We start from the raw sequence: 9,879 nt of genomic DNA, 5'->3' as shown, positions 1-9,879 counted from the left end.
GAAACCCGGCTCGGTCTACATGTGGATTGGGTTTTCAGTCCCTACCTGATTCCGTAGGTGTTACTTAACCTTATTAAACATGTCATAAATACATTAATTATTAAGTAATCACTGTTTTCAACAAGCTCATAAAGTAGATCCTTAGAAATTTCTCTGCACAAATAATGGATCCAGCATTTTGAAAGAGTCTTATAAAACAACAGATGCATTTCAGTAATCAAATTTTATTTATTGCACTTCAGAATAATTGAAACTTATACTCCAAGATAAAACTGAATCACTTTCTCATCAACTGCGGGCTACATTTTGTCATTCAAAGTTTTATGTACTTGTAAGAATTTCCTCTTGAAAACAAACCTTTAAAAAATCAGACTTTTGATTAATTTCATAACCAAAGTTTAATTTCATTATTACAATTACTCTGTACGTCACTACATGTTTCAATTACATGTACATGTAATCACGCCTTTCTTTTTCAAGACAAAAACCCATAATTTTTTAACTTAAGTGTAATGTACCACAAAAATATTTGCATGCCTCTTGTTATAATAAATGTATCCCGAAGTTTCTTCCTGCTCTCTTTCCCCATAATTTGAAGACATTACCCAAGTGAAAGACACCACACACTATCAAGGCATATTTTCCAACACAGACAGAGTGCAGCCAGTGCATGGCCATTTGGAGAAATCACACATCCAAACATACCTGAATGCATGTTCATCTCTGTTGAAAACATCCACTTATCCCACGGTTGAAGCCAAAAGTTTACGCACAACTGCATCAAAGAGATTCCCAAATCAGATCTTTGTACTAAATTAGTTTCTACGACCAGTTTCTTTCTGTTTTTTGTTTCACTGGAACAAAAACTCATTTGTCATACTAACACTAGACCCACATCAGGTTTTGAGATGGGTTTATGGGCCATTTTTGACAATGTGCAGAAATCTATAGGATCAAATGTTTATGTACACTTCCTTTGCATGGTATTAAACTCCAATTTAGTGCTCCAGGAAAATTCCTAAATTCAATTCACATTCATATATGTATTATCCAGAGGTATGGGAATTCAGCTTTTTAGCTGATTTCAGCCTTTTTTATTAAGATGTTGACTCTGAATTTTAGCTGTTTTTGTACACTTGGCCTGTACAAAAGTATGGCAACTTTCTACATTTCAGCTTTTGCTAGCTGTTTTCAGCTTTAATTTCAAGTGGCCACTCATACCCCTGTACATCCTCCAGTGACATTGCACTTTGTGGTATGAAGTCTGGTGGAAATTTTCATAAAGCAATAATGCTGGAACTCTCTTGGGAACAGTGTAAGACATCCTGCACTTTACTCTGGTAGAACGTTCAGGTCACCAAGGAAAGGCAAAGCATTTTGGTAAGGAGTTACGTGTAAGTAAGAATTGCTAACTGGAGAGGTTTTGAAGGTTCAGAGATTCAGAGAAATGGGTTGAAAAGCAGTCAACCTATAGGGGGGGAGCGGGTTAGCGTGGTGGTTCTTTCCTCGCTTTGCACCGATGAGGCCCGGGTTCGAGTCCCGGCTTGGCCCAGGCTTTAAGTGCATTTGGTTTCCAGTCCATACTCGCTCTCACAGGTTTTCTCTGGGTACTCTGGTTTCCTCCTGCCTCTAAAACTGGACCTTCTTCCTAACTCTGTAATGTGATGCTGATTAATAAAGTGTATGAATAAACGTACAGTTATTGGCGCAAATAGCCTGAGTTGCTGAAAGCGCCATTAAAAAACAAAAACAACAAACAAATACGTATCACTGGTTCACCATATTTAACGTAAGAACAAACAATATCTAGAAAAGTCAGTGTAAAACAAGAGCATGTGTTGAACTGGGACTTGGACTGTAGTTCCAAATACAACAGGTAATGCTCTGTGGTAGGACCTATTAGTGCTCCAAAAAATGAAGTTTGGTGAATAGTGTTGGCCAGTTGCTGTTTGCATGACACAACATTAGTAATGTCTGTCTTCATGACCAAACTTGACCAAAGTATCTTGTCTTCTTCAACATGGTCTTTTTGGTTTTGCAGTTCAAAACAGTTCAATTCAATTCGGCTCAATTCAATTCAACTCAAAACCAGACATGAAACACAATTCCCAGTCCTTCTGATTCATGCACTGAGTTTACAGTTATTTCTTGATCTTGACTTGAGTCACTTCCTCAAAAAAATTTGGCTCAAGTCAAAACATTTGGTGACTTGTTGCAACTTTGTGCCACTCATTTGGCGAACGACTCATCAACTTCTTTCATCCTGGCAGCCACTCGCCTGTGCTTGAGCAGCTCAGCCCGGGTCTTCCAGAGCTGCAGGTACACCCACATCAAGCAACCATTGCCTTCCTGGCTGCAGCTCTGGTCGTGCTTCAGTATATTCTGCATCCCGACGTACAGTCCAAGGTCCTTGTCATACGGTTTGAAGTAGGCAGAAAACAGGAGCTGCGACTCCAACTCCAAACGCGGGCCGCGGTACTTGAAGGGGTTACAGTAAATGTCCTGGCGCTGTTTGAGCAGCGGCCGCAGCTCCTCCAACTCTGTCAGAATCTTCTGTGTGGCCTGGTTCTCCTCCTTTATGATGGCCTCCTCCAGGAGACAGCGCCGTTTGATGGTTGTCATACTAGTCTTCTCCTCCAGCTCAAGACGTCTCTTGCTCAAGTTTTTTACCTCATCTTGTAGGAAGTCCACATCCTCTTTCAGGTCTGCAATCCTTTCCTTCTCCTTCTGCAGCTGATTCAGCTGGATGTTGATTCGTCTCTGGGCCAGCCAACCTTTCCAGAATTAAAAAATTAAAACCTCTCATTACTAAACCTGCTTTAACTGCAAAGACATTAACATCGTTATTATCTGTCCATGGAGGATGTGATAGCTTTTGCTTCTTGCAAGTTGTATCACCTGCTAGATCAAGACCAATGTCGCTAGCTTTGCACCCAACGGAGCAGAGCTTTCTCATACCATGACTGGAATAACCTAGAGGATTCCAGAACGTTACATGAGTTACTGGTTGATTTGCACCTCTTCAACAATGACCAGCAAACTGAAGTCTTCCCTCCTTCCTTGAGGGTTTTTTGATAGCGATGGACTATCTCTGCACATCTCGTGGAATTTGGTAGTGCAAGCCACATGTAATAACAAGAATTCCAAGTAACAGTTAGAAACACACTCAGATGACAAACGGAAACAATAGAAGGCGTGTTTTCACAAACCAGCAGTGATCCTTAGGTGGGAACTCATCCTGTGCAAACTAAAGGCTCATGCGCAATTCACGCTGCCGCCATAGGCATGCAGAGCCTCAATCTGACACCTTTACACAATACAGCTGGTTCATTGATTTGCGTGTATGTTGCTTAGTAATTTTAAGCGTGCTGCATTAGTTCTTATACCATGCGATTGGACAATATTTCAAAAAGTTGCATTGACGCGATTCTGACACGACTGTACAAGTTGCCAGTTCGAGGCTCTGCATGCCTATGGCGGCAGCGTGCAAAGAGCAAATGGGCGCAGGACACACTGTGCCTCTTCACCTCTCCCACCAGCAGAGGTAACCCTAACCCCCTAGGGACCATTGAAATCCTGCATAAACCTTGTTGGGTTCAGCATGGTTGTCCCTGAACCCTTGACATACTACTCACCAAAGAAAATGCTGGATGCTGGCAGCAAGACCGGGATGAGTAACTGGGATGCAATGCGACTGAGCTTCTTGCCGATCGGTTCCTCAGTCGGTGGGATGTTTAGATCGTTGGTCGCCATGGTTACAGCAGTGCGCTTTCTCTTGTACTGTCATAGCAACTACACGTACACTTCATCTGAGGAAAGTTCTAGATGTTAATGTCCAAAAATTGTGTTACCAGGTATGTATCAAAATAATGTGAAGCAAAAGTGCTGAAAAATGTGCAGCTGGATCACAGCAAAATAAAACAAAAGTTCTAAATTTAATTTAAACTAATACATGTATTAAGGGGGTTGAAGCCTGAAGGATTCAATACCCACTTAAGGAGTAAGGAACCCCTTCTCTTTTAGATCAGGTCTAGTATACTCATGCATCTGGTCATGTAAGAGAGGACTGTATTTGAAAGTAATGTAGGCCTTCACATTGTCATCAATATTAGGTTGCTAAGTTCCATAAGATGAAATATGTCATAATTTTTAAATGAAGTATCCAAGGAAAGAACCACTATGCCAACCTGACTCCCCCAACCTGCCTCCCTGAAGTGGTTTCATTTAGGAAGACACCTTGAAGTGGTTTCCTAACTGAAGCTACCTCAAGAAACACTGATGCCAGAATTGTACCATAGTGTTCTTCAAGTAAATTAATGTGGAAAAGTCATCTAGGAGATGAAACAAAAAAATTCTTTCATGACCTTTCATGTCCCTCATTTTTGTTCCTGTAGCTGTTCCTATATGCAAAGGAGAATGATTAACATGAGAACAGATGGGAGTCAGGTTGGCGTGGTGGTTCTTTTGTTGTCTTCCACCTCTGTACCCAGGTTCCAATCCCTTGTCCCCTACCTGATTCCGTGGGTGTTACTCAGAATATTCTTCTGGGGTTTTTTCCCACACCTTTTAAAACTGTAACTGCTTCTCATTGTCTCCTCTCTACAGGTTTCTGCAGGCTTGTGAGTTACAGTGCCTAGGGCGCCTTTGACTGAGGAATCCTTGGTGTCATTACCAGAATAATTAATAATAGTAAAAATTTACAACTGGAGTTGATGGGTTCTGGATTCGGTTGAGCTGACCTGATACAATTCTTGTCAACAAAGTTACATTTAAGATGGCCTTTACTCTAAAAATATTTGGTATTTGAGTACGTGTAAATGATTTTTTATTCCCTTAAAAATTATAAATGCGCTTATTTGTTAGAGGATTGTATATTTGGGGGACCCCCCCAGTTTTTTGTCATTTTCAGTCTTGCAAAACTGGTCAGTCCCCACAAAAAACAAACGCAACACTCTCTTTATTGCACAGACCCAATTTTTTGGGAAATGAGACTTTCTTACATGTCTTACCGATAAACTAGCCATGCAAATTTGAGTACTGTGCTTGTAAATATTTTACAAAGGCTTTTTTTCAGAGCTGTATTTTTAAAGCAGAAAATAAACGATAGAAATCCAAATTCGAACATTTTTGTGTGTTGGTCCCGGAAGAGCGCCAATCGGGGGGGGGGTGGGGTCAACAAAGTTTCCGGGTCCGTCTACAACGTGTACTCGTAATTTTGGGTAAGGTACAAACATTAAATGCAGATCACCGGATTTTAGGTCTACGTCTTCCGCCTCGGAGATGGCATTAATACAGAAAGTAGTATTTAGGCCTACCTCATCATCTGGCCCTGGCGAAAAATGGAGGGTTGAACTTGGAAACCTGTCTTTTCCTACTTACATGTACATGTACCTCTGGCCCTCAGTGTAGAGTGATAAATAATACCCACGGTGACCGAATCAAGCGAAGCTGTATAGCGCCCTCATCAGACCAGAAGCAGAAAAAGCGCAACGCGTATGGTAAGAGTGGCTGGCTGGTGCGCTGCCCTGTTTAGTGTCATTGCCGACACTGCGCAGTCCAACTGCGACCAAGTGTAACGTGAAGGGGTTAGGAAAACCCGTAGCGTGGGGGGGGGGAGGATGTGAGGATCAGAAAAAGACACCCATGCTTCCCTCTATAAAATAGCCAAACGCCCGAATAAAAGACCCCACGGGATCCTTGGGTCATTGTCGTAGCCACGCGGGCATGCTAGTTCCCCCTTAAGCCCCTCCCCCCCACTTGTAAAATCCTAGCTACGCCGCTGCCTGCATTGTAGCTTAACATTAACTCAAGGCGCGCTTGGCTGCATGGACACACGATGCACACACACCGTCGAAAACTACCGCTGTACCAGCGCTGGTAGTTTTCGTCGTGTCGTGCGTATACGTCGTGTGTCCAGGTAGCCACACGCGCCTGAGTGTAGCCCTGTTGGCAGACAACAGACGGGGTTATTTCTTTTTTCGCTGACTTCAACGCCAAATATAAAGCTCTAAATACTTTGGGCGTATGCCTCCCCTAAATTCAAAATGGAGGGGCATTACACTAGCAATTAATTCTCAAGACATGTCAAATGCTTCTAATACATGTAACTACTTTACACAAATAGGTCCTTCTCCTATCCTAAATATTTCTGATACTAATCAAAGTGCATATCTAGGTGATCCTAACGTAAATTCACAATTTCTTATATCTATTTATACTAAACTGACATTTATGATAAGAGTCTGAAAGTAAAAGGTGACCTGCCTATACGGGGATGTTCCATTGGGCTGCCCCACGGTTCTTTACTTGTAGGAAAATTAACTTCTTATTGGAGATACCTCAGGAAACAAACACGTCCGGCATGTCCGAAATCTATATTTAGTTCAAGTAAAATCTTGGAAAATTACCTACAGAGACGGGTAAAAGGGATTTCACGTATGACCTTTCTCATCCGACCGCTGTCGCACTGGGTCTCCGTGTTCGCGCACGTTTTAACAAGACTATATAACGTTAGCAATGGGCTTAGATTTAATTGGGCTGGCCAAGTGTAGTTCTTTTCAACAAAAGTTACAGATTAGACTTTGGAAAGTTCTTTTACGAAATGCTGATTATTCTTGTAAATTTTTGTTCGAAAAAAATTAAATTCAACTTTACTTAATACGGTCTTCTGTTTCCATTTCATGTTTAACTGAAGATCACCACATTTTTCCTAAGATCATCATTGCGTATACATCTAGTGCAATGAGTGGCACGAGTTATCGTGTATTTAAGATATTTAAAAGTCGGAGGTCAGTATTTATCTTTCAGGTTAGACATTTGTTTATTAAACTTTATATGCTGGAAAATAATTTACAAAAATGTATTACAAATATGAGTCTTGTTCGGAAGTGATTTTTTAGAGAAGCAAATAAATAAACAAGAACTAACTTTTTTCCCACATTATTTTTCTTATCGAATAAGAAAACTTCATAGGATTGGGAAGCCCGCCATTATAAATGTCAACTTTCAGGCTCAAAAACAAATCACCTGGCATTTATCCAACCAACCGGGACTGATCAAATCTGTCATAATTTACAAAAAAGATCCGCTGTACCAGACATTATCCTTGTCAAAAAGGCGAATTTCCCGGAAAATGTAAAAGTTGCCCGAGTTACTGCCATGTCAAAATGGAGATCCTGTAGAGTAAGCTCAGTTGCCTATTTACTGGTAGATTTCAGTATTATTTATAAAATCCTTGAAAGAGTTGTGACAATAGTACTGTAAAGTTCTTCGATAAACACAGCCTTAAAGTTTAAGGTTTTATAGGTGAAATGTCAAATTTGACATTTATCACATTATTTTCTAAACTTAACTTTATACTATACAGTACACATGCAGTTGCTCATAGTTGGTGTAAAAGTTATTTGAATTACCGTCAGCAATGAGTAAAGATTCGTAACTGCCTATTCTGTGGGGATTCTTTACAAGGACCTCTATTCTAATTGATATAAACCAACGACATCTCAAAAACGTCGACATTTCCATGATTCGTTTCGCATGCAGTATCTTTCACAGCAACAAAAGTCTTGTCTCCCTCTTGCAATTGCATGATTTTTAGAAGCAGCGAGGGGGTATAGTAAATTCATCAAACCTTCACATTGTATTGAATGAAACATTTTGTTAAAAAGGTCAACAAGTCTACATTTTGGTAGTTTTTATTGAAGATAAATGGACTTGGAAGTTTCACATTGATGGAAATTCGAGTGATTAAGTACACATTGATTGTACTTGACTTTTTCTCAATGGTTTCTCGCCATGTTAAAAAACTATCAGAGTATCCATTGTAAGAGGTCTATTGGAGAAATCGGTAGACTTAAAGCAGATTGTTTCTCCTGAAGGCCTCAAATCTATCATTATTACTTCCTTACTTTTCTCATTGTAAGATTGTTCAGAAATACTCTTCGTAATAACTTCTAAAAATAATTGCTCTGGCAACAAATTGTTCAAATTTTAACAAATTTATCATTTAGGGCTCACAGTCAACCAATTTGATAGAATTAAGGATAATAACAAACTTTATATTTAATAACATTTGTCACTCTATTATGCTTAATATCAACTTTTACACAATCATAATTTCAGAGCTTCATCTGACTAAATTTAGGCTACGCTTCTTGAAAACCTTTGCCCGTCATGTAACGGCACGTGAAAAACCCCAACCGCGACATGTATAGCTTTGAATTTAGCACACATGGATGCATGCACATTTTCAAATTTAGACAATGTGAAAGACATTAGTAAAATTGCATCGACTGCAAACGGCGTTTTTGAAGGCGAGGCCGTTGTGCACGACTCGCAAAAAATCACTTTTTGTGCAACGCCAAGCCAACTCCTAGCACTGCCACTGTCATTACCAGCAGGGGTCCCGACCATTGCTTCACATTAGTCCAGTGCGCCCTCAGAGTGTGACAACAGTTTGTCGAGCTAGCTACGCCTGACCTCCCGTTGGTCAGTCTGCCATAGGTGTTGCTGTTGCTCCTAGTTGTGTCTGTACATTGAAGAAGAACAGAAAAAAAGGTGTTCTAACTTCCACATTATTCAATGAAACCTATAACTTGATGTAATAATGCAAGATCTGCAGACCTGGGACTACTGAGTCTGCTCTTTGTATGTGATTATGCGTATTTCTACCTAACCATAGAGCGGCGGGATAACTTGTTACCTATGCTAAGGAATGATTCGGTGTTAATCATCTCTGTACCAGCTAGTGCCTGATCTATATAAAGCCATGCAGTCGATGACCTCACGTTTGCAGTTTAATGAAAACCTTCGTCCTCACACAACAGGTACACATTAAAACATGTCTCGTGCAAAGTAAAAGGTTTAAAAGCGTACTGTGATTGTCAGAGGCAGACGCAAGACTTGGCTTCCAGACATCTTTTCGTGGTGCACTTTCTCCCTTCATTTCCGCTAAGAAAGAGGCCCAGTCTGGTTCCTTCCTGGGTAGTAGAATCTGCATGTGGTTCCAAAACCTTAGGGGCAATAAGACGCGAGGCCAATCTATAATTTTAATATATGCATAACTACGGGTTGAAGAGCTAGTGGCCCCATTAAACATATACGACCTATTTGAAAGTTTGAATGTACATCAACACGCATAGGTGACCAAAGCGGACCCTCTTGAAACATGAGATCACCTCCATGCGTCCACTTGACGTGGGCTCGGCGGTTTTGACGCTTTAAAGATGCGTGCAAGTCAACTTGAAAGTTTGGTGTTATGAGTAGCGATCAGTGGTGTAGCCACGGGGTGCCCCCCCCACTAGTAACATCCTAGCTACGCCAATGGTAGCAATGACTACCTGTTTTTACAATGAGGGCCTGATTGCCCAAACAGGCACAAGAGGCACTGTTGTTGGGACTTCTGAAAAATTCCAGGCATGTACGAAGATATGCCTATCATGATACATGTGCATTTCGATTACCGGAAAACCTTCAAACTAGTTACTGTATAGCAGGCTACAGCTACTGCATAGCTAACATGAAATGTGAGACCTCCAGCTCTTACCAGCGCAATGAAATTGGTGCTGGTGCCTATTCTTGCGACACTGGGCGTGCGACTAGCCAGTGGTGTAAGTGGGGCTCTCATTTTGCGGGGGAGTGCGCACGTGGGGGCTCTCATTTTCTGGAGGGGCACTCAATTGGTTCAGTCACAAGACAAATGTGGACTAATACCAGATATTCCCCTCTAAGTTTTAAAGGGGGGGGGGAACGCGGGGACACAGGTCCCATGATCTCTGTAGTTCTTTCTGCCACTGTGCCTATTGTAGTGTTCATGGAACACCTAATGCGGCCCTATTGACAAAACGCGAATTGCATTTATCTTTGATGCTGCATATATAC

At 41.1% G+C, this 9,879-nt stretch overlaps 2 protein-coding genes across 3 annotated transcripts in view; both read right to left on the bottom strand.

Moving 5' to 3' along the window:
- Nucleotides 1-204: 204 nt before the first annotated feature.
- On the bottom strand, nt 205-5,443 carry LOC110986710 (coiled-coil domain-containing protein 127-like). Of its 2 annotated transcripts, none has more exons than XM_022248833.2 (3): nt 5,380-5,443; nt 3,636-3,821; nt 205-2,774 (listed from the first exon to the last, which is right to left on the bottom strand). In XM_022248833.2, exons 2-3 carry the CDS (start codon nt 3,751-3,753, stop codon nt 2,230-2,232), a joined length of 663 nt encoding a protein of 220 aa, XP_022104525.2. In that variant the 5' UTR covers nt 3,754-3,821; nt 5,380-5,443; the 3' UTR covers nt 205-2,229. The 2 variants fall into 2 exon arrangements, with proteins under 2 accessions (XP_022104525.2, XP_022104524.2); XM_022248832.2 differs by having other exon boundaries at nt 5,316-5,417.
- Nucleotides 5,444-6,530: 1,087 nt separating this feature from the next.
- Nucleotides 6,531-9,879, bottom strand: part of LOC110986734 (cytidine monophosphate-N-acetylneuraminic acid hydroxylase-like) — a 28,036-nt gene continuing 24,687 nt past the window's right edge. The window contains exons 14-15 of the mRNA XM_022248889.2: nt 8,875-9,011; nt 6,531-8,527 (exon numbers count right to left, since the gene is read on the bottom strand). Of these exons, the coding sequence (XP_022104581.2) occupies nt 8,343-8,527; nt 8,875-9,011 (322 nt within the window). The 3' untranslated portion in view covers nt 6,531-8,342. The remainder of the gene's footprint in view (nt 8,528-8,874; nt 9,012-9,879) is intronic.

This window comes from Acanthaster planci, linkage group LG02 (assembly GCF_054643075.1).
Source record: "Acanthaster planci isolate LZ-2023a linkage group LG02, COTS_SCS, whole genome shotgun sequence".
In the NCBI taxonomy this organism is placed as follows: Eukaryota; Metazoa; Echinodermata; class Asteroidea; order Valvatida; family Acanthasteridae; genus Acanthaster; species Acanthaster planci.
This window is presented reverse-complemented; position numbering and strand designations above follow the sequence as displayed.